The sequence below is a fragment of the Blennius ocellaris genome, assembly GCF_963422515.1.
Source record: "Blennius ocellaris genome assembly, chromosome: 22".
NCBI classification, from domain to species: domain Eukaryota; kingdom Metazoa; phylum Chordata; class Actinopteri; order Blenniiformes; family Blenniidae; genus Blennius; species Blennius ocellaris.
Window position 1 is genome coordinate 9,487,945 of NC_137671.1, and position 25,163 is coordinate 9,513,107.

Consider the following 25,163-nt stretch of genomic DNA (forward strand, 5'->3'; position numbering starts at 1 on the left):
GAGGGGGAAAAGAATCATCCAGTTTTCTCCCAAGATATATATTTGGATGTAAGGCCAACCCTGGATTGCTTAAAAGACATAATTTTAAATTGTACTCCACCGATATATCCGTCACAGTGCGAATGACGTCCTTTTGAAAAAGCAGCTGCTCATTTATTAACCTTTACCAAGGTAGTCATCTGCCTGAGTCTGTCTGTGCCAGAGGAACTATTATCATTACCAACTGACACATTCGTCCTCAGCCATTATCGCTTGAAATGACCCATAGCTCTCAGAGCAACTAAATACAATGACAATCAGGCCCATATAAGTTAGATGATGTTTAAGAGTGTCTTTCTTTGGTGTAGGGTTTGATTAAGTGTGTCATCTTGATTGCATAATGCTTTGTGCGTGTCAATTTTGAATTTACTTTCAAAAGACTGCCATTACCTCAGTGATTTCAACGTCCTATGTGAAAACAAAAGGAGGGTGTGTGTGTGTGTGTGGGGGGGGGGGGGGGGGGGGGGGGTTGCGTGTACATGATAGTGAAGAAATAGAAAGTTAGAGAAAGTTAGATGCAGTTAATGGTGGAATGCAGCAAGTATTAACAGAGCATTCAGAGGCCTTTTTACACAAATCTTTTCCCAAGTTAGCATTCAATTGGCTTCACATGGTCTGGAGACTAAATTGACTTGTTCTATTTGAGGAAAGGCATGCTTGACATTTTAATTGCCTAAACATTTCATTAAAAAAAACTGCTGGCTGGTGATGCTATACTTAGCACTGTGATCTTAAGTTTAATTTTGTCCTGGTGCCTTTGCTCTGCGTGTTTACATGTTCCTCCAAGTCTTTATGGGCTTCCATGGGTTTTCCAGCATCATTCAATAATACAAAAACCATTATGTCAAATTTATATGTGGCTCCAAATTCGCTCTCCATGGTGCTGACTCTTCATTTATCAATTTCATTTACATTATTTTAAATTTCAGGCATGTGGATCGCTGAAGATAAAAAAGCAAACAGGCCCATCAAATGAACCGATCAAGAAAAGGAAGATGAAAAAAAACACAATGAATATTGTCAACTGTATAATGGCCTGTCCATTGTTACACAATTGTAATTATACACTAGTAGTAGTAGTAGTAGTAGTAGTTGGTTATTGTACACACACCATATATTTTCCTGTATATCTTTTCACACACTATTTTTACTATACTATTTTTCTCTCTTTTCTTGGCAAATTGTTGAGCGTGGTTAGAAATGGCAGACTTTGTTATTTGGCTATTACTTATTATATAAGATCACTTGAAGGTAACCTCGTTGACATTAACATCAATCTAATCTGTAAAAGTTAATACTGTTCTTCTATGACTGTTGTTTCTGTTTTATTTTTGCACTTTTCAAATAAAAGCTTTAAAAATATATTTATCGTATTTGGCGACATTTGGCGTTCAAGATAAGCACTGCACCCTAAACTCCGCCTGTGTCGTCACTTCCTGTTATCTTCCTGTTTATCCAACTTGGACTCATTCATATCGCGGCGGTACCAGCCTTACGGGGAGTTGGGATTAAAAAGCACCAAATTCTCTGTTTCATAAGGTAGGAAGATGACATTTTCTTTGAAATTGTGAACGTTTAATGATGCTATGGTGTCAACACATTAGCAGAGCTAGTTTAGCCATATATCCATGTGTTAAATCACACGTAGCTGGTTGTTTGGCGAGCTAGCTTTTCAAAATAGAACAAGGCGAGAAGCTGGCGTGTTTATTTTGGTGTCGTTTAGAAGTAAAATAATTGTATTAATTCGGTTAGTTCATTTATTGTGCCTAGCGTTGCGCAATGAAGCTGACAATTTGCTGTAGTAGTTTGCTTCATTGCTGTACATGGAAGTACGGAAACATGTAAACAATCAGAAAACCGCTGGAAAAAAACAATGAGTCTCGTGGTTAAAAACCCAGAACTCCTTCGAGTTTGTCCTTGTCCTCGATCACGTCCTCCAGCCACTTCTCTCTGAACAAGGTCCTGCCGGGTGTGTGCACCAGCCGGTTGGACTCCACCACGAAGTGAACCTGCACCGGCAGATTCCCGGGTTTCACTTTCGACACGTCCAGAGCGAAGTAAACGCTGGCGGTCCCCTGGATCGGCCTCTGAGGCGTCGGGGTGCTGAATCGGGCCCTGTAATTGTAGAAGGTGCGGTACTCCTCCTCGGTAGAGGAGAGAAAGTCCAGACTGAAGATCCAGCGGGGTCGGATCTCCCATGTTTGGATGTACGAAGCGATGTGCTTCCTCCCCTCTTCCACGGTGAAGTCTTCACTGGCGGGCCACTGGATGTTTGTCGCCCTGGCAGGCGGCTGGTCGTCCTGCTGCCTGACCAGGCGGTGTCTCTCCAGCAAAGCTTTCACCAGATAACTTGACTCTGGATCCATTTTGGCTATTTAATTTAAAAGGCAAAAGGGCGACAGGCAAGCACAGAAGACCCTCTGGGAATATCTAGTTGATTCTGCTGACGACATCTGCTATGTTGCTTGAACTGTTACTATGGTTACCAACAGGCGACGGAAGTCAGAGGGAGCCCTCTGCTGTCTCGTGCTCTACATACCACATCATACATTTAACTTCATATCATTCTTATCATAAGCTCAATGACCACGATTCAAGTTGCTATAGTGTCATTGTTTAAAAAAAATTATCAAAAGATACTGACATACACACTGAAGTTATATCATCAACAACCATCTGACTATTTTCTATATATGTCTTATCAAGATCAATGACGTGGAGGTCTGGAACCAGTCCCAGTTGACACTCACTGGGTGAAAGGCGAAGTAGTGGGCTGACAGGGTGCAAGTCATTTAACTGGCCATCACGAAGGCACGCACACATCACACCATTCCACCTCCTCCACCACCACACACACACACAGTTAATATCAACCTGGCATCCATTGCAGGAAGTGAGAATGAACAACTTTTACCCCCACAATTGCTTAAGATTTATAAGGAAGGGCATCGGGCATAAAACCTGTGTGAAATGAAACACGTTGATTACTGCTGTCGAGGCAATAGAGGAACTGAAAGACGCCATCATGATGGATGCTCATTTTAAAAATGTCCAGCAATCTGTGGCACATTAGTTTCTATTGAAGTGTCTCCTCTATGCTGTCTTAAATATGCATGTGTTCCATGTTCAAAATCTTTTTCTTTTTTCCATGTTAGTCATCTGACTGTATCTTTCTTATTTCCATTTGATCTTTTTAGGAGAACCTTGACCAACAGCATCGGTTCAACTGAAATAGTTTTCTTCCATCATGAACCCAGAACCAGTGTAGCTCATGGCAGGGAACCTGCCAGCATGCTGGATCTCGTCACACCAACACCCAAGCCTTGCTCCTTCGCTTGACCAAGTTAATGCTGAACTGGCAGACAGATGTCGCGACTCAGGACCACACTGGACACTGTCACCAAGGCGGTAGGCAGCACGGACCTCATCTCCAAGTTCTCCCGTCTGAAACCGGGCAGTGCCGCCGTGGACGGCGTCCATGCAGAAAAGGCTCTGGTCAAAGCGGAGGCTGTGACTTCTAACAACCCAGCTGCTGCTTCAGCCGCCGAACCGATGAAAGAAGAGGACGACGGGAAGAACGGAGCAGCGGAAGAGTCAGAGAAGCAAATCTCGCAGGTTCCAGAAAAACCTTTTGTCGTGACGAAGAAGCCCGACCCAGCCCCGGCGGCAAACCTCTCCACCCCGGGTTCCTCCTCCAACGTGGCAAAACAAACAAGGCAGCTGTTCCACCCGGCAGCTCTGTCCACCAACATGGACGAGACCTATAAAAGCCTGTCCCATCACATCAATAGTTACTTTGGCACCAGCACTCAGGGCGAAGATGGAGACAACAAGCAGCAGAACAGAGAAGAGGATGTCCCTTCTCCCGAGCCAATTCCTTCTGCCCCTCAGAAAACAGAGCACCACATTCCTGTTTTGTCCCCAGTGGCAAAGAGCAACGGAGCACCCACTACCTCTCCTGTACCGTCCTCTCCGTCAGAAAAACCCGTTCCTGTTGGCGAGGTGTCTCCTTCAGAAGCCTCTGCAAGTCAAAGTGTCCCTCAGTCAGTCCCTCCTCTGGCAACCCCGCCGAGAAAGGGCTTCACCCAATACCTGTCCTACCCCCGGCCCAGCGTTCAGGCTTTTGTCGGCAGCTACATCGCCCCTCTGGTCCCCAAGTTCAGAGGTGAGAAAGATAAAACCGCTGTGGAGGAGCAGGTTGTGGACAAAGCCGCCAAGAAGGGAGGGAGCGAAGAGGAGAATGCTGAGAAAGCTAAACAGCTAGTGATCCAAAGAGAAAAGGTGAGATTCTAAACTTTGCTCAATGCTGGTTTGTTTTTCGTTGGTTTTTTTGTGCACATGCTTTACATCGTCTGGATTTCTCGTTCAGATTATAGCCAGAGTGAGCGTCGACAACAGAACCAGAGGTCTAGTGAAAGGCCTGCATAAAGTCTCTGATGTCAAGCTCCTCACAACTCGAGTGGAACAGCTCAGCTACCATCTCCTGGAGTTTCCGGAGACTCGCGGTGTGGCTATCAAAGTAAGTTTGAACTGTTTCAGGGCTTTTTCAGCGCAGCGCTGATATAATGGATCATCCTTATAAAAAATTTTTTATAAAAGAATACTCGCGCTGTCCAGGATGTGTAGGTTAGTTTCAGTTGTTTCCCCTTGTTATTTATCTCCTATGATCTTTGCTGCTGATTGAGAACAAGTTGCCGTCATGAGGAAGATTTCCTCGATCCACAAATGTGAAAGTTATGAAATTTGTTTTCTGAATGTTAATATATGATTTTTGACCTCGAAGGAGAGTGCGCTTCCCTGCCTGCTCCGACTGCGTCAGGGCAGAGACCTTCCTCTTCAGGCTGCTGTGAGAGAAGCACTGGCGCTGGTTGGCTACTCTGAACCGGTCAAAGGCCGAGGGATCCGGGTCCTGGCCATTGACGGAGGGGGAACGAGGTGCGGTTTTCCTTTAAAAATAAATAAAGAATCCAATATAAACGAGACTATGCTGCTGAGTATTAGAAAATTAAACTAGTTAAAGACTGCCGCAAACTTTTCTTTTTCTTTTTTCCTGGTGAAGTGGGATTGATTTTAATATGTAGTCCAACTCCAGACTAGAAAATATAAAGTTTATGCAATGAACAGTGATCATATCGGAGAGACGCCTGGACGTTGACAAACTTTTAAAAAGTTTTCAAATACAGCATCTCAAATTGTTTGCGTTGCAGCAAAGGTGCCACACTATGGGAGGAGAATGACAACGGGGTTTTCTAATAGCCCACTATAATGACCGTCACAGTATTGCTTCTTTTTTTTTTTCATTGATAAATCATTAAACACAAAGCAGCTCAGGTGCAAATTAACTGTATGCTAAAATCATCATTTCATTACTATATATTTGATTGTAATGTCAGAAGTTGTACCCATATTGTTCTTTTTCTTTGTCACAGGGGGCTGCTGGCTCTGCAAACTCTCCATAAACTGCAGGACCTGACAGGAAAGAGAATCCACGAGCTCTTCGACTATATCTGTGGTGTCAGCACAGGTACGTAATTGTTCTTTTTTTTCTCCGCTTGTTCCTAATTGTGAACTCTTATTCATGTAGTAGCCATTGACTGTAATGTTACTTGTCCTTTGTGTTAGGTGCCATCCTGGCCTTCATGCTGGGGATTTTTCAGATCCCGTTGGATGAGTGCGAGGAGATGTACAGGAAGCTGGGGTCGGACGTCTTCAATCAGAACGTCATCGTCGGGACCGTGAAGATGGGCTGGAGCCACGCCTTCTATGACAGTGAAATCTGGGAAAACATTCTCAAGTCAGTCTGCAAATTCATAAATTGAATCAAATCTATATTTTATATTCCCTCTAAGCTGTCTTTCAGTCTCAGTCTATCAAGATCTGATTTATTTGTTATGTGTTGTCTGCACTCCAGAGAACGGATGGGCGAAATGAGTATGATTGAGAGTTCCAGGGATCCGCATTGCCCCAAAGTAAGTTGTATGTCTTTCATAATGTTTGATGGATGCCACATATTTCTCTGTTAAGCGTGAGCACCCGCACAGCTACAGGCTTATTTCAGAGCCATTCCTTTTGTCTCTGATAGCAGCTTGAGATCCAGTCAATTGATGGATGTATTGACATGTGTTGTTTATCCACAAGGTGGCAGCGGTGAGCACCATTGTGAACAGAGGGTTGCCCCTGAAGGCCTTTGTGTTCAGGAACTACCGGCTCATGCCAGGAGTGAGATCCCACTACCTCGGAGACTGCAAACACAAGATGTGGCAGGCCATCAGGGCCTCGTCTGCCGCCCCGGGCTACTTTCAGGAATTCGTGCTGGGAAAAGACCTTCATCAGGTACAGCATGGAACTGAGAGATATCTTGAAGTTTCAGATAATCTCATGTTTCATTGGAGAAATTCTGTGTTGGAGTAGTGCCAAAGCACTGCAATAGTGCAGTTTTGACAAGGTACATGTGAGAAATATTACACAAACGATGCAAAACTGACAATTGTAACCCGTGCAATAATAATCGTGTTGCTTCTTGTTATTAAATCCAGACGTATGTCTGTGGCAGTTTTGCATTCTCAGTGTTCTAATAGCATAAACAGCCCTGCAGACTATCATAATAATCAAAACAGTGGAGTGTTTCAGAGTGAGGGAGTCATTTCCATGATATTTTACTATTAAATACACTCCTGCGATGGTGTGTTTCCTAAGAGGCTGCCACCAATGACGCAGACTCGACTGCACTTCACCCTGTGTGTGTGGGTTTAGATTTGTTTCGCTCTTCCACACAACTATTAAACAGTCCCCTAATTGGCTCATCCTCTCTGCTGGCTGTCAGGAGTCGGATGGATTGAGGGGAAGTGAATAGAGTTAGATGGAGGGAGTCCTGAGACCTGGTCTGTGCCCCTAAACATCAAAAGCTTTGTCCTCTTGTGACTTGGCTCGCCTTATTGGGGGGGGGGGGGGGGGGGGGGGAGCAGTTTCCGCTCCACATGAAAGGAAATATCCAATAGGAGGCTGTCTGTCAGTCCAGTGTGTGTCTAAAATGATCTTTCTGGGGTTCCAAACCGCAAACACACTAGTGTCTTATTCTTGAAAAAAAATACTGATCTTTCTTTCTAAGTTTTGCAATTTTCTGAACAATCGAATCCCTAAAAAATGTGTAAGCTGCTCTATAATGATATTTTAGCACTGATAATAAATATCCCATTAGATCGCATTGTGCTTGATGTGTTGGAGTCCTAAAACTGTTTCCTCATCGCTCATAGTCACACTGATTAATGGCTGTATTAAGTCATGGATCCTCGCACCGCTTCTGTATTGAATCACGGTAGTAGGAGGGTATGATAAATGATTAGCTTTGACAAATGTAGATGGGATTGATGTAGGAAGTCTGTGAATAAAAATCAGGCTTTTAATGTGTTTTGTAAGTCTGAGCTAAACTGTCTATTAAATGGCTTAAATATATGTGGGATTAATGTAGTTTACTTTGTACAATTAGGGTCTTTTGTATGCATGCATAGAGTTGCATTAATGTCTTATTTTACAAGGTTTGATTATTAGGCCAGATATCTTTAGATGGTCTTTGTGGGTAGCAATTATGCTCAAGGCTTAGCTTCATTTTGATAACCTACTTAAGTAAAATTAGCTTTGTCGCTCCGCCGCTCCCCTGCCATTTTCGAAAGCAAACGCCTCGACGGAGATCCCCGTCTTATGCTTTGCTGCATTTCTGCTCCTAATCTGCAATTTCAAATTACTTATGTGTTCACCTGATTTGTACTTCTCGCAGGATATTCGAGGTGTGTCCAGTTCGTTCTTCGTCTGAGACGTATCTCGAGGAAATACGACTTTCACTGTGTCAACAAGACAAATGTGACTCGCCCACAACTTCATTCTAGAAAGTGTTCACGTGTTTTTTGAATATTTTTTTCTGCATATTTTTGCTCAGAAAGTAGCCGTTGCCCATAAAGCTCAGAGTTGACAGCAAGTATGGAGACTGAACGAGTTGTGTCTGTTGTCCTCCACATTCCTCATGGAGCTGCGTAGCGTTTCATCAACGGCTGGAGTTACCTTTGCCACCCACCGGTCTCACTCCTGCTCGAGTTTTCAGCAGGAGCAGTGGTATTTCTCAGGAGAATTCTGCCGTTGCAGTGGATCAAAACTGCACATAAATCCACATGTGGACGGAGCAGAGGGAGTTACATTCACAAAGTCCTGTACAGACATTTCTCTGTCGGCACCAGGTGCAGAGTCAGCCGTTAATATATAATGCAACAATATCCAATAATTGTCCTGCATTAAAATGAGATTTTCGCACTTTGATCATGTTTGAAAATTGAAAGTCTAATCATGTCTATTTAAAAGTTACATGGAATTGTCACCAAATGTCTGTAAAATGTCACACAGTCCTGTTGTGGCTTGTCTCATATAGTTGTCGTTTACCAGAGGAAACCGAATTGGACTTGACACGGAGCACAAAAACATGAAAATATCAAAAGTGACCATAATTGCCATAATTTGACTGTTAAAGGTTCGCTGTGATCCAAGTTCGCTAAGAGTGTAGGATAAAAGTTCAAGCCACTTTTTCAGAGTATTTCTTCTGAATATCAGTGTCATTTCTATTCGGAGCTTCTATTTGTGAATCGACAATCTTATAGCTGAGCTCAGCTTTGTACTTATTTTACCTTTGTACTACTTGGTTAGTGTTTTCATCACACGTGCCTCAGTCAGGCATAAAATCAACTCCTTAAAATCTCAATCTTTTCAACATATTATTATAAAAAAAAAGAGTTTTCAGATTACGTATTTAGCTTTTCCTATGTACTTAAGAAGTTTTACATTCAGGTCTTCATAGTTGTTGATTTCTTTTTAGACGCAATTATAACCACAACCTGTTGAGACATGGAAATAACCTTTACCCCTGCTCTGCTGGGGTGAAGATGGTGTGTTAACTCACCATTTTCTATTAATCCCAGCCAAAACAAAAAAAAACACTTAAGTGCTTGGATGCGGTCCACATCCAGACTTGGGGGAAAGACCGAGAAACAGCCCAAGCACTAAATCGGTCCTGGCATCCATTTGTGTGATTGTCCTCTTTCTCTCAGTGCCGGCATCGGTTTAGGTCAGCAACTCTTTAATGATTTGGTTGCCGTTGTTTAGTATAAATAGACATGAAGCTCCTAATGTGAGCTCAAGCAAATAATGAATCACTGAAGATTATGACACTGTCTGATTTATTAGCGACGGTGAATTTGTCGTAAAGCAACTGTCAGAGTCATAAAGGTCCATGCTGATTTAGATCTTTTCATGTCGCTGCAACAAAACAACAGTACTTCACTCTGTGTTTACTTCTGGATAAACAGTAAACAGGGCTGTCTGCCAGTGTTGCACATCTCTGACCCATGAGCTTGGCTTTCCTCTGGACCGACGCTGTGGGGCTCTGGAACAACCACCTCACCTCATTTGCCCCAACAGACTGTCACAACCGATGTATTATAGCCGCAGATGAATGTCACAGACACCGAGATTCCTTTATATGCCGAATACTCCGTTTTGAGAATCAAGACTAAAGCAATATGTTTTTGTTCTGGTTGTCCTTTTCTCCCCCTGCAGGACGGGGGACTCCTGATTAACAATCCCACGGCTTTGGCCATTCATGAGTGCAAGTGTCTGTGGCCAAACACGCCACTGCAGTGTGTGTTGTCTCTGGGCACTGGGCGCTACGAGACGGTGGGCAAAAACAGCACGACGTACACGAGCTTGAAGACCAAGCTCACCAACGTCATCAGCAGTGCCACAGATACCGAGGGTAAGACCACACAAAAAGTGTTTTGGTATCCTACACAGGTTTATTTATAAACTACAAGCTCGCAGCATGTCTTCTCAGGTAGGGCCTTCTTTGAAAGGGAAACTGAAGATTTCTCCTCCATGTTTGTTTGTGTGGGGGGGGGGGATTTTGTCAGAGGTGCACACAATGCTGGATGCCCTCCTGCCCCCGGACACCTACTTCCGCTTCAACCCTTACATCTCCGAGGACGTCCCGCTAAACGAGAGCCGCATGGAGAAGCTCAACTTCCTCAAAGGCGAAGGGGACCGCTACCTGGAGCGCAACGAGGCCAAGCTGAAGAAGGCGGCGAGCGTGCTGGGCCGGGAGAAGGGCGCCATTCAGAGGCTGGCCGAGTGGGCCAAGCTCAAGGCCGACATGTACGAGGGTCTCCCCTTCGTGTCAAAGCTGTAAGTGCTAGCCTGGCAAAAAAAGTTTTAAAAAAATCAAACGGGCACAATTTGGTAATCTCGGGTAAGTGACATGCCCCAATGTTTACACGGTCCGATCACTCATCTGCCTAAAACTGAAGACATGAATATTTATTCATTTTAACACTATAGACAGTGTCGACATGTGTGGCGTAATTTGTTCTACACGGAACATGATGTGTCTATGATGGAGACAGAATAAGGTTCTTTCAAGAGATTTCAGTTGATTTTTAAACTCCGGTGAAAGTATTCTGAAAGTGGCCAAATGCGGAGTGGATTTGGAGGCGCTCGAAGACGAGAGTGTGGAAATGAAGAATTAATGCCAACACGATAGTTTTGTCAGTTTTGTGGATTTATTAAAAAAAAAAAAAAAAAAAAAGAACATTTTATGAAGTTTAATACATTAAGATGTAATTTAGTACATGATTGCATAGTGAGAACTAAAAGAATGACTGCCTCATTGTTATACTGTACAGAAAAAGAAATGCAAAGGCACTTTGTGAGATTTAATTCTTTGCCCCACTGCTGTGGAACGATGTAAATAATGTTTGAAGTAATTATTCTTTTGAGTGTTCCTGTTAGAAAAAATAAAAATGAATACGACTAAAGTGATCAAACCTGACCGTACACTAAAGTATAAGACTAGAATTCTTAAAACCTTAGTGGTGCAAAGCATGCGTCTTCTCGTTGGAGTCCATTCAGCAGCGTCAAGCTTTTAAACGAGTTCAAACCCAAATTATTTACAAATTGAACAAACTGTTTTGAAGTTGTGATAATCCAGACCCCCCACCCGAGCCCATTCTTTTTCATTGTTGGTCGAATGCAAAGAATCTACAAAATGTCATGAAAATAATAAAACTCGGTTGTGAAAACCTTGACAACAAATGTTCTCTTGGCATGTTTCTCTTTTGAAGTTCAGCACCGACGGTGACCGACGCTCCATTTGTGTCCACGTTCCTCTGCCTTTAGATGCGCCTGAACACTGACCACAAAGAGCAACACAATAGAGTTGACACTGAAGAATTCCGAGCGTTTGGCCTATGATGAATTGCCCTGTTTTTTCCTAATTCCACATTCTGATTTCTGCTTTATTGATTTGATCCCATTGAAGGTGTCGTGAAAATTCCTCAACATCGATCCTCTCAGTCGCACCGATCACGGTGAACCAGCCAGTGGATCGACAGATTTTTATTTATTTTATTATTTTGCCAGCTTAAGCTTCGCCTTGGCTTCAGCTTCATGTCAAGACCCGATTTATGGCCGTGTCGCATACACTTGGCCCTGCTCTGTGCTGATCCTTCCAGATAGTAAACACTGATATCACGGTGTCAGAGCGTTGTCACTGGAAGACAGAACGTCTGCCGGATGCTGGAGTGCTTGGAAGTCCACGCTTCACGGCTGCTGGAGGCACTGAGAGTAGAATTGGTTTTACACAAATGTAGATGCCAGCATGATTTATAGATAAGTTTTTTAATTTTATGAATATTAAATAGAAATTGTAGGATGACCGTGGATCTGACTGATATAAATTCCATAGTATTTATAGAAATGTGCACAAAGAGGCAGACGCATCCACACTTAATTGTTATCAAAAACATTTCTTTCTGGACTGTGGGAGGACTGTGAGTACCAAATCAAAAAAAAGAAAGTGCAAACTCCTCAAGGAAAGACTCCTTACCTGCCTGTAACTAAAGGTAATCTAATCTAAAGCAATAATCTGTATTATTATTACTCATTGACCCACTTTATTACGTGCCTTGCCCGTACACGGCTGGACCTGCCAGAACTGTCTTCATATTTCATGGCAAGAGATTCAACAAGGTGCTGCAAAAATTCCTCAGATTTTGATCCATACTGTCATGTCACTGTTGATTTGCTGGCTGCACATCCTTGACGGCAATGTCCTGTTCCCCCACATACCACAAAGGTGCTCGGTTTGATTGAGATTTGGTGACTATGGAGTACCAGTGAAATACAGTAAACCTGTTTAAGAAACGGGTGAACGATTCAAGCTTCCTGGTATGATGCGTTTACTGCATAACCTTTTTTTTTTTTTTTTTTTTAAGTGAAACATTGGATCAATAATGTGAATATTCCTCAGGGTGTTGGAATACTTGACGGTTTACTTATCATTTGAGTTGAATAGTTTAAAACAATCCTTGCTGGTATTGAAATGGAAAAACTTCCCCTCAAATTTAATGATGCGAATTCTGCAAAACGCAGAGGGTAAGTGAATAATTCCGTTACTCGGGTCTGTGAAACATCACATTGCGTAACACATGACAAAATATTATTCGGGTCTCCTGTCAGGCCGATGTGGAGACCGGGAGTCTTTGACAAGTGCAGCCGGGGCAGACAAATGAGGTGAACGTGAGATTAGCACTCTTGTTGGCAATTTTCCCACACGTGAAAGGCCCCGGTGCCCACGGTGAAGTGAAACCTGCCAGCCAGTGTTTCTATGTGTACATTTATAGATAATATAGTTCATTCCTCTGCAACGTTAGTTGCTTGTCGTGGCAGGAGCTGTCTGTCTCTCCACCCACTCCTCAAGCAGAATTGGATTGTGTGGTCTTATGGTGTTCCCTAGCAACCGTTATAGTTCCCTTCTCATTCACAATCTTCTCAATGTATGTGTGCCCACGTTTGCCTAAAAATGTCCCAGATCTGGCAGAAAGATGTTATATAATAAACCCTTTTTATGCTTTATTTATTCATTTAAATGTGTGGGGTTTTTTTTATTTGTCAGTTGGAGATAAAATAGTGATGCTGCCTTTTATTTTGAAGCTGCTTCGGTTGGCCCATATCTTTATCAGCCTAACGAGTGCCAGAATGCGCCATCTTCTTATACAAACAACGCCATGGCATGCTGAAGACGCTTCAATACAAGCTGTCCCGGCTTGTTTAATCATGTCTCACTTTGTTTTTAGATTCACGACAGTAACACAGCCTCACCCACTTGGAACAGGCTACATCATTTCACTTTCCCATAACAATACAATCTCTGGGGCAAATCGTGGCTCCAATCCGTCAAGAGAACCAACAAATGAGACCATATGAGGTTAGAAAAGTGTGAAGTCTTCACAAATATACAAAGAAAGGGCAATAAATGGATAGTGTCATTGAAAAAGAAAAATTAATCACTCAAATGGCTTTTAATCTCAGGGGTGTTCCTTATAGTCTTAACCTGGGTCATTGCAGGATAAGTAGTGTGAAGACACTTGTCGCTACGAGTGGGGGTCAGTTAGGTAGGCTGTTGAGTAAACATTAACTGTATGGAAATGTGTGTCTGGTGAATGTCAAAGAGACATTGTTTCACTGTCTTACATCCTGGTTTCAGTCAACGGGTTGAAAGAAAGCATTTCTGGCGTGACGTGTGCTTAAGAGCCGGATAACTGCATCCCAGAAATGTAGGACTCTACTGTAAAATTGTTAGGTGCCTTTCTTCTGCAAATAACTGGACGTTTACAGGACTGTTTTCATCTCATGTGATGGATCTGTAGACAGAGAAGCGTCTACCATTTAGAAATAGTAATAAGAACATGTTTGCAGGACTTTTTCACAATTGGCTGCAGTATGTCTGCAATGTCACGCTGGAAAAAAAGCTAACAAAACAAAAGCATGTGTCCGTTACCACGTCTCCTGAGACGCCACGGCCGTTTACACAGTTGTGTGGCTCTCCACAGATCTCTGGCAGTCGGTTGGTGGAAGGGGGTGGATACACCTGCATGCAGAAAAAACACACATCCTATTTACCCGGCATAAATGTCAGGACGTCACTGTTTGTGCCCGTCTCCGTCCACAGTGAGATCTTTCAAATGACAGAAGTCTTTCTCAAGCAAAACAATCGTGCTTTTAAATCAGCTGACCGGTGGAAAAGATTGTTAGGCCTCGGGTGTGTCTCCATCACACATGTACAGACCATTAGCGTTGCTAAAGGCACATTATCTACTGGTGAATGTTGATGATTCCCTTTAGTCCAGATGAACATGAAAAAACTATGGTTGTGCTGTTTTTGGTTTTGGTTTTTTAACAGTGCTGATGACCTGGCAAAAAAAAACTACAAGTCCCTGTTGTGAAAGCTGAGCTCACCGGTTTGACTGTCCTGACATTTCATTAAAAATGGCGGTGAAACAGTCAGAGAGTGAGACATTCAGGTCATTAGTGGCTCTGATGGCTGCGCCACTGCTGACAGTCTGAATGTGTGTCAGACATACTCCGTCTGGAATTGGTTGATGTGGGATTGGTGAAGGCTGTTGGCGCACAGCTGTCAGGCGAGAATAAGGACCTGCAGGTTAATCTGTGGTGCAGTTCGGTGGGCTGGTAATGACAGCGCAATGCGCAGTGGAGGGTTTGACACCGGCACTGCCTTGCACGAGTATGCACGAGGCCACTTGTCCAATGATGAGGACTGAGAAACACCTGTCTCACGTCTGACATGTGAAGTTATCCAGAACCTGCACATCACATTAGTTTTAGTCACTGTTAACATTCACAGACTGTGAATTGGACTCTATGACAAAGATTGGTTTAACGCTTTAATACCTCAGATTCGCAGGACTCCATTGAGGAGGCCCAAAAGATCACATAGAGGCAATTGAGTCTTTGGCTGTTTTTAGGTAGTAAAAATTTGTTTGGGGGAAAAATCTTCAATAAGAACCGACGGATTCATCTGAAAAAGCTTTTCACGCTTCAAATTCCATATTGTGACCTTTGGTTCATTCCTCATGTCTACTGGACCACTTTGTACCAGTACTAGTAGCCTTATGCTTTATATTCCTCGTTGTATTTTTCTCTCTATCAGACTATATCTCTGTTTATTGTTAGTAAATACACAAAGGCAGGTCTTTGCTTGTTTTTTTAATGTTTATTTGTGTTGTCTAATAGATAAAGATTTTGTCCATGCACCCAGGTTATTTGATCCTTGTGTTTGGCTATATTTCCACACATACGTGCCACTTTTGCTTGAGAAAAAACATCAAGGATGATCATTTATTCTTCCAAAGAATATTTAAGATGTAATACAACACTGAAGTGTCTTCAAAGAAAAAAGTTAAATATAAGTGCTGAAATCTGTGACCTTTGATGACTTTGAGTTGGGGTTGTTTCCAGTGCCAGATGGACAGATGGATTTAATGATTATACAAAATGTTTTCCACAATACATGTGTACATGTGCTTTTGTGAAGTTCTGTGCACTGTAAAATCACATCTACAAATTACATCTAAATATATTCATGAGACTTGTTTTGGAAAAAAATTAATGAGACCAATATTTTTGAAAATGCATAAATATGACACATTATGTTTGTATAGCACACTTTAAAATCAAACAACACCTCCAGGTGATTAACAGGAGGATGATCAGGTAGATTTGGATATCATCTGCATAAGAATGAAAATCAATAGCATGGTTGGCCAAAATGTTGCCAAGGTGAAGCATGTAAATTAAAAAGAGCAGGTGCCCCAAGACTGAGGGACACCAGGGGCAACATGTCAGGTGCTGGAGGTGGTTTCTCCCAACTTCGCAAACTTGAGTCTTCAGGTAGGTAGGAGTGGAAGAAACCAAGAGCCATCCCAGTGATTCCCACATCCTTGAGGCGCTGACACAGGAAGTCATGGTCCACTGAGCTGGAGGCGGCAGTTACGGTCGAGCAGGATCAACAGGCTGGGGCAGCCAGAGTCTGTTGCCCTGAGGAGGTCAGTTACTACTCTGACCGAACAGTCTCTGTGCTGCGGGATGGTGTAAAAGCAAATTGAAATGTCTCATGAAGTTGGTGACATTGGAGATGTTCTTGGAGCTGCAGGACCTCTTGATCCAGGTTGTGCTTTTTTTTTTAATACAGGTTTGATAGATGCAAGTTTGAGGGAAGGTGATAATTCACTAATTAACAGTGAGCAGCTTAGTCTATGTGTCATAATGTTAATATACTGGCAAGAAGACACATTTTCATAAGCGATGTTGGGAAGGGACTCTAGAGAGCTCGTGGTAAAACAACAATTCCCAACGAAAACACGCCTGTCTTGTCGGTTTTTCTTTTTTTTAATGAGTATGTCCTGTTTCTGCCTGCAGTTCCCTCTATCGCCACTCATTTTTGAGGGAGCGCTGTTGTGGCGATCTATTTTTCTTTCTGCACCGATTTGGGAGCGACTGAAAGATCCACGGAAGAAAGTAACCTCTCACTCCGACACGTTTCACTTTCACTGACAGTCGCGTTGGTGTTGATAATCGTACAGAGATCAATTCCGATATTTTAGGAGAGAAGAGAAAGAATGGGATTTATTTATTTTTGTAAATAGGCCTGTGTGGTTTTTACTAAATGTGATTCAAGACGAAGGAATAATAGAAAATAATAAATAAGGGACGCCCACTTTAAGATGAGCCAGTTCCTGAAGTGATCCATTTATTTTATTGCATTTTTTTCTTCTCCATGTAGGAGTGTGGGGTCCTCCTCCGTCGCAGAGACGATCTGTGCGGCCGCTGGTCTTTGACAGCGGCGGGGAGCTGCTGGTGCGGAGAGACTGAAGAGACTGAAGCGGAGGATCCGTGTGGACCACAGCTTGCTGTTGCAGCGGCTGAAGGGGGACGGACACACCAGCCGGGCACGGTCCCTCCATCACACACACACACACACACACACACACACACACACACACACACACACACACACACACACACACACACACACACACACACACACACACGTACACACGCGCGCGCGCGCGCTCATTCGCATACACACCTCATCATTCCCAGCAACATCAACACACACACACACACACACACACACACACAATATCAGACTGGGAAGGAAGAAGCAGCCGGTCTGCAGAAATCGGTGAGTTTATTCATTTTTCATTCATTCATTTTTTTTTTTTTTTGGTGGGGGGGTGTTGAATTGCAATGTTCTCATTGTTATGTTGCATGCGAATAATGGTGCAGTGAAGGTGCTTTTTTTATTTACTACAGCATCACAGTGGCGTTTGCTGTCTCGTATGGCTCAGGTGCACATATTATAGCAATATGGACGCCGATTGTGGATTTTTTATTTTTTTTTTAAACTGGATTGTGCAGATCATAACAGACGCACGGACCCATTGCGGTCTGCGCGCTCACCGCGATGCACGCACTGCATCCCGAGGAGCGACCATCAAAGCAACCGGAGGGAGAGAAAGCAGTGCAATGATGGTGATGGTGATGATGATGATGATGATGATTGTGTTGGATGAATGTATTCAGCCGGTGCTGCAGCAGCGGGGGTTTGTGCCGCCGGCCGGCCGGCCGGTGCACGCAGGCCCGCAGCGCTGAGCCGATTATTTGATGTCTGCTGGAGATGCTGCTGCCAGCTGTAGCTCTGCTCCTCTGGGTATCATTTCAAGTGTTTGGTCTTGAAAGGAGGGGTGCAAAAAAAAAAAAAAAGCCACAGAGGCCCCGCTCATTTAAAACATGGAGATGTAGAAAGGGATCAGTTTTTTTCCCCTCTCTCTCTGTCTATTCGGATCCGCACACAGACTATTGATTCTGTCATAAATAAAACACAGGCTTCCAAGGATTATTCTTTTTGTGATAGCTTTGCTTTCAAACTACTCCTCGATTTTGCTGTTGATTTTTTTCCCTCACACAGGGAGCCATATGTCTTTCATCAGAAGTCATAAATCAAAGATGAGGTTACAATATTTGGAGATTTCATTGGCTGTTAAAATCAATTCTGTGGCCAATCATTGAAATTACTAGTCAGAACTAAAGCTGTTTTTAAAAGAAACCTCAAGATCAAATATTGTTTTATTCTGGCTTTTAACTGTAGGTCAATTTTGTATATTTGTTTTTTGTTGATCACCAACAAAAGAAATATTAAATAAATGATTGAACCACTCATTAATCAAAAAGTAAATAAGCATTAAATCAGCAAAAGTTCCATATATATCTTAACAGGCCTGCATTATTACTCTTTTTGCAACATATCATGGATGAAAATGATTAAGAATTGCAGTGAAAGTTACTGTCAGCCTCAGCCCACGTCAAATCCCATCTGAGTAAACTGTCTGTGCATGCAGAAACAAATGTGCAAGAGTAAGTAAAAACAAACTGTGGATATACATGGTTGAGTGTTGACAGAAGTGGGAATTAAGCTTGTATTTTATTTTTGGATGATCCTATGATGTGTGGGGAGACTCGGAGATGTGCTGTGGTGCTTTTCTGTTTGTCTTCACCCTTCATTCCATCTAAAATGCTTGTAATTTAAACATGCAAAGTTGCCCTTTCCCATGTGACAGTCTTCTGATAAGAGTCAGAATGTGTTCATTCGCTGCTCATCGATGTTGTTGACGACCACATTGAGGGTCCACCAGGTGTCACGCCTGACTCCAAAAGCAGGTCGTCAATAGGAAGAATCGCTAATAAGAGTGGCATTGTGTGTCAGCGAGGAGTTGGAAGTGTGAGCGGGTATCATGCAGTGTTAATATTTGCAGTCAGCATCTGCTGTTGTTGTAACACTCCATGATACAATATGACATGATGCTGTGTGTTCATTTTGACCCTGCGCCCCGTCTAAGCCGGTGAGCTGCTTCACTTAGTTTCACATAGAATAACCTACATTTCATAAGCTGCAGTCAGCATTTTATTCCCTATTCTTTTATCCACAGACTGTATGTCTTGATCGCACTGATGAAGAATGAGATGTAATAATAAAATACATTTCACACAGTTGAAATTTAAGCAAAACAGCAGGATTTGCTTTTATTTCATAGAAAAAACCAGCATTGTGCCAAACATCCTTGTCATTGCATTGCATACAGTTACAGGAATCCCACATGGGCATCATCATCATAGTTTAGTTGTTATTTCTCTCTTATCACAATGAGAATATTCCCAGTTTGAGTCCAGGTTCCTCCAGGGACCCTGGTTTCCCCCGACAGCTCAAAAAGCTGCATTCAAGGTCAATTGGTGACTGTATAGGTGTGAGTGTGGGTGTGTGCTTTTCTGTCTCTCTGTGTTTGTCTCAAGTTGGATAAAGCAGTGATGAAGAGGAATAGATTAATCTCGCATGGATCGTATCATAGTCAGCCCATCATGCAGCATTGCTAAGGAAGTTGTATTGCAGAATGTATATCAAATGTGCCCTTGCAGGTCTGTTGGGTAAATCCTTTGGTCCAATTTCAAAAAGCCAATGTGACCTTAAAGAGAACCAAGACAATGTGTATGCTTTCTAACCTTTTTGATCTGTAATCTAGACCAAGAAACCCAGATTACAGTTTAAAACACATTTGGAAGTAGTGTTGCTTTCAGTCACACATGTACTTTTCATATTGGGTAAAATATAATGCTATGTGTTATTTGATTAACAACCTATATCCTGTGGCATACCAGGTGTTGTGTGGTAGCACTGCGTGCGTCACGACCGCCGTCGGCCAGCTTTCCCCCTCGTGAGACACTGGAAGACATGACTTCAGTCTCCTGTGACGGCTCCCCAGACCGTCAGTGCAGAGCCGGCGCAGAGCCATTACTCATGGCAGAAGCAGTGTCATCGTCACTCTCCCCGTTCCCCCTCCTCATTTATCCACGGCCCATTAGGCAGGACGTCGGGGTGGCGGAGCTTATGGTGTGTTTAGGTGCATTCTCATTCTGCCCACTGTCACCTTAAGTGATGGCACAATCTCCAGACAAGAGGGACGCATTATATTGCCTTCAGGCTTTTTTGGGGGGAAGCAGGACCGAGGACAGCTTGCTCATATGTCACTTTGTGACCATGTATTAGGTTTTATTTCCTGGATTCTGGTCTGAGTTTGCATGTTCTCCCTGTTGTCGCAGTTAAGTTTTCTTCAGGTTCTGCATTACACGTCACTGGTGACTCCATTGTGTTTCTTTCTTTGTTGTGATGGACTATGTCTTTCGGCCATTGTCTGCTGGGTTTGGCTCCAGCTGGCTACCGCTATGGGCTTGACACCGGTGTAGAGGAAAAAGGTGTGAATGGCAGAAGGATGGGCCGGATGCAAAGATGGTTTGTCCTATGAGATGGGAGAAAATTAATTTGCATTATTGTTTGGGTTAGCTACAATTTGGACACAAAGATAATCAATTTGACTGTACATTATGAACAAATAAAGAATGGCTGTTTTTACAAACTGAACCAACAAACAATTGGCAAAACAGCGCACTGGAAATCTTTTTTTTTTTTTTTTTTTTGTAAAATTACCTTATTTTGTTTGAATTCATCCCTGGAGATTGTCAGACGCCCTCAGTCATTGTCTGTGCCGGTGCCGATGTTCATGAAATAATAACAGAAACATCCCATGATTCTGTCTCACACTTGATTTATTGAATCTGTGCCGACATTTGTGAGGCCGCCGTGGAAGCTCTCACCAAACGGAGACAATTAGCTTCACAGATCCTTCTGCTCATTTTGGGTTAATCGCACCCTGCAGCCATGATGGTGGGCTTCGGGGTGGGAGGCGCGGAGGAACACCACCCCCCCACCCCCTCTGTGATACAATCCTCCAGCTTGTAGCGGAACACGTTTGGGTGGTTGTTTTCATTAGAAGATTGAGACATTAAATTAGTGTGATTGACTAAAGATTGATGAATGGAGAAAATGGGGACAAGTTGAACTTGTGCTGATGGACTTCTGAGATAGCAGATGTCGCTGTTCTCTACCTTCCTTGTGGGACAGATGGCTCTTTAATTGTTTTTCCTCCTTTTTTGGAAGATGATGTTTTTGCTGGTTAGATGGAATGGGGAGTAAAAGAGTTGAGTTCAAATACTTTTGTTTCTTTACACCATTGAGTGACACGCCAGAGAGGAAACGGTTGAAATATGTCACATTTGTGAGAGTGTGGGATGTATTTTTCACTGTTTAAGAGATGGTATTATGCTTGTTATTTTAAGTTATTTACAGCTCTTGAAACAACTGCAAATTTCACTGCTGGATAACAGAATCAAAGAAAGAAAAAAAAAACTAGAAAGAAAGATGAAGCTTGAGAGAATTAAAAAGAAAAAACAAAGGGAGTTGATAGAAGACAAAAGGATAAATACATTATGATAAATGAAGAAGGTGGCCATATAGAAGAGGAATGAAATAGAGAGAAAAATGGAAATTGCAGAAGGGAAAATGTGCAAAGGACAATAGAAGATCAAATAATTGAAATGACAGAAACAGCAATAAACAAGAAACAAAGAATTGGAAAGGGATGAAAGAAAAATGAGAGAAAAATGGAAAGTAAGAGCAGAGTGAGGTAAAAAATAAGGAGTAAAAGCACAGGAAAAGGTGACATGAGGGAAAGGAGATGAAAAAAAGAGATTAAGGAAGTCACATTGGCAATATAAAAAAGTAGAGGGGAATCAAGTGGAATTAGGAGAAAAAAACAGGACAGGAATAAAGCTGTGTTGAGGAGGAGTTGGGTGAAAAAGAGTGGAGAGGGCAGGAACGGTGCGCCGCTGTGATCGCCAGCTGCGCCAAGACGCATCGGAAGTAGAGCAAGAGGCTGGAGATTAATAAAAGGAGACTTAACGTACCACTCCCCGAACTGCTGGCAGGCACATACGCCGGTTCTCTCTTGTGCATGTTAGTACAACCACAGTTAAATAACTTCCAAAGGTCAATAATTACACCTCGTCTTGTCTCATGTACTTCTTCAAAACTCCGAGCCCACAAGGATGTCTTGAATGCCGTCAGTTGGTTTGCTTGCACGCTGCAGGTTGCTTGTTTGTGCAGATAAAGTGGGCAACAGATGGGACAGTGGGAGCCACGAGAGGAGTTGCCAGACTGGTAGTAGCTGTCACTTGCTGTGTAGGAACACATCAATGTATCAGTCTGATTTAATTCTATATGCTGAGCCATATGCACAGAAACTGTGTTGCTGCTTTAGTTACATTAGAGTTTACTTCGGTGTGACAAGACGGCAAACGCTTAAACACACTGCTCGATAGTTTCAAAACGAGATTCGCACAAGGTAAAGAAAACTACGAGGCCCTTTTAAGGCACTAAGGCTGGAGATATTGCACATGGAGTCTCCTGGTTTTGAGTGTTCTAAGGTTTAGTCGTCTCAGAAATAGGACAGGTGACAAGCTTAATTTAGAATGACTCTGAAAGCAGTGCAATTAAAAGGTTGGGAACCACTGATATAGAGCAAATTATAATCAAATTAAAGGTATTTTCAATGTGACACTGTCTCATACTTGAATAGAAGCCGATGTTAAAGGCTATTATATTACCTTATGTCTTTTTTACTTATTCAAGTTTCATTAAAAAGCAATGAGATTTACTTCACATTTATAGTTCACTGATTTAATTAATTTTAACAAATTTTTTAAGACAAATCAAACCATACTGAGGTCATATGACACAATATTCAAAACAAAGGGGCGTTGGCACATTCATTCAATGTACATAAGGCTTAAAATAAATATTGCCACTCCCCTTTCCACCACAATCTTTGTCACAGCTCTGAAATGATTAGTGAGGATTTAGGTCAAAGAAGCCATTAACCAGATCTCTTTATCACACTCAACTTCCAATTGGTCTGTGGCACCAACATCACATGACAAGTGTCAGCCGGGGTATAATTTAACCCATCAGCTATGGCGGTTGTGTTTATTTAACTGCATTACTTTCCAATTAGTGAACCTGTATTTTGAGGTGGAATTTAAACCCGACCCCCTGTTGTGAGATGAGATTAGCTCAATTGAAAATGTATCTTCAGGCCTTCGCACATGACTTGTGAAGTGTGTAATTATGTATTGCTTTGTGTTTTTAAGCATTGTTTTTTTTTTTTACCTCCCCCTCCAGCCTAAAGCAGACAGTACTCACACCACATGGTAAGAACTGGTATCACTTCCTACACCTGCGTCTGCTCCCAGTTGTTCGGAGAGGGTGCCTCCAGTTCAATAGAGTCTGCATGGTGTCCGTTGTCCTACTCGTCTGACCCCAGAGAAGAAGGCCAATCTGAGGCCAGCTTCGCTGAGGCCCCCCCCCCCCCCCCCCGCTTGTACTGAAAGAAGGTCTTTGTGAAAGAAGATAAACCGGCTGCAAACAGATGAGTATGACGAAGAACAGAAGCACCTCTTAGTGTGGAAAAGCCATCTATCAGACGAAGATGCATCTGTTAACTGATAAACCAATTAAAAGCGGTCAGACCCTCATGTTTGTGGGCCTTAAAGAGAAAATAAAAGACAGGCCTCTATCATCTTAGCATCCTTCAGTGCTGATATGTGTCAACCTTTAATTCTATTACAACTGATACATGGCCCAGCAGTGCAATGCAGAGTGAATGGAAAACCCCCTTAAAGTTTAAACATATATACCCTCTATCATCATTTCTAAGAAGTCACATTGCAAATTGCCCTTTTATTATTCGGTCTATGGTCAATTTCAGTTATTATGTTTACACGCTTTGTTTTTATTTTCACTCTGTGGTCTATTGTGAGAGTTTCTACTTCACTGCTTTTATGAGAGTGCCAACTAAATTTAATTGCAGTGACAATAAAGCTTCCTTATGCCCTCTACAATTGTTCTTCCAGTTCTAAACATTTCATTAATCATCTTAAATGTCCTTTTAGCATGTCCTTTTTATTTTATTTTACAGTCAGCCGGCCTGACATAAACTGTTCCCCGGGAAATATGACTTACAGTAAGAATAAGTCATTTCCTTTTTATTCTTACTCAGCATCACTGGATGTGTCTGGATGTCCGCCCATATAAGTCAACGGCCTTTCACATCAGTGATAATGGTGCGCTCTGCCACTCTTGCCACTCTGCCTTCTTCTCTGTCTCTATCACCCTTCAAACAGCTGAGCCGGCAGTTTTTTTGGGGGGATGCCGGATTCGGTGCGTTGTCCCATCGGAGCGGGGCTGTGTGCTACTCACCTTGGCTCTTCGCTCATGTGACACAATGCTGCTGGTCCAGCACTTTAACTTATTGCAATTTGACGTGCGATCAGAATCAACGACCCCGTTTTTATTAGAAGTGCTCCTCTCAAGGTTGTTATTTAAAAGAGGGAAAAAAAAAAGACAATTTATTCTTTGTTTTTTGTTTTTTTCTTGATACCACTTGAGTCGAGATGGGGGCTCTCATTTATAAATACACATCAGTTTACCATGAAACATTTGTTATTGTGATTCTTTGCAGCTGGCACCGATCAAACGAGGGAACAGATTGCAATCGGGCCACTTTCGACTAAATTACCTGCTCGCTTCTGTGCACTTTGCTTTTGTTGCGTGGGAGATAGATGACCTTGATGTCCCTCCTCAGATCGCTAAGATATACAGTGATGATACGCACGGCAAGATGGGAATCGAGCAGGCTGCGTGCACAAACGCCAGCGCACACACATACACACACACAGGCAAGGACAGAAGCTACAACCTGCCCGTCAAACATCTAATAGTGGATAAATTTTCATATTGGTAATTTTAGCTCGCATCACAAAGTAAATCTTTCATTTGTTTCATTTTGAAAACAGTTGCTTGGAGACTACTTTGAATGGGAAGTTTGTGGTGTTTTAAATTGTTTTGTGAAAGGTGTTTTCTTCAAAATTTAAATCTTTCAAAAACAATCAAATCAAGTCATAGCATCATGACAACCTGTCTTATATTATGCAGGCCCTCCAGTTTCCCGCCAAAACAGCCCTGACCCAGTGAGGAGTGAACTCTTATGAGATGTATGAATGTGTGGATCTTGTCACCAAGAAGTTCACAGCGAATTCCTTCAGGACTTTGACTCTGAGCTTCTGTGGGACAACCAGCGTTAATGAGCCTCGGTCACTCATGACCAGTTCACCACTTATCTTCCATGGATCATTTTACATGATCGCTGGGATTGATTGAACCCCAGATTCCATGTAGTTTCAAAATAAAATGTATCCACCAAGGCAGAGCCACATGCAATGAATAGCAA

At 42.6% G+C, this 25,163-nt stretch overlaps 1 protein-coding gene across 1 annotated transcript; it reads left to right on the forward strand.

The window, feature by feature from the left end:
- The first annotated feature begins 1,487 nt into the window (after positions 1-1,487).
- pnpla8 (patatin-like phospholipase domain containing 8) lies at positions 1,488-11,107 on the forward strand. The gene is made up of 10 exons (XM_080518636.1): positions 1,488-1,578; positions 3,237-4,320; positions 4,409-4,558; positions 4,823-4,974; positions 5,469-5,563; positions 5,662-5,833; positions 5,951-6,008; positions 6,178-6,372; positions 9,637-9,832; positions 9,987-11,107. Exons 2-10 carry the CDS (start codon positions 3,406-3,408, stop codon positions 10,259-10,261), a joined length of 2,208 nt encoding a protein of 735 aa, XP_080374762.1. The 5' UTR covers positions 1,488-1,578; positions 3,237-3,405; the 3' UTR covers positions 10,262-11,107.
- Positions 11,108-25,163: the final 14,056 nt, after the last annotated feature.

What these genes read in the sequence shown, in the direction of transcription:
- pnpla8 (XM_080518636.1), top strand. Translation starts at nt 3,406, where the DNA reads ATGTCGCGACTCAGGACCACACTGGACACTGTCACCAAGGCGGTAGGC. An exon ending in TAGTGATCCAAAGAGAAAAG is followed by an intron (nt 4,321 to 4,408) that starts GTGAGATTCTAA and finishes TTTCTCGTTCAG; the next exon opens with ATTATAGCCAGAGTGAGCGT. An exon ending in ATTGACGGAGGGGGAACGAG is followed by an intron (nt 4,975 to 5,468) that starts GTGCGGTTTTCC and finishes TCTTTGTCACAG; the next exon opens with GGGGCTGCTGGCTCTGCAAA.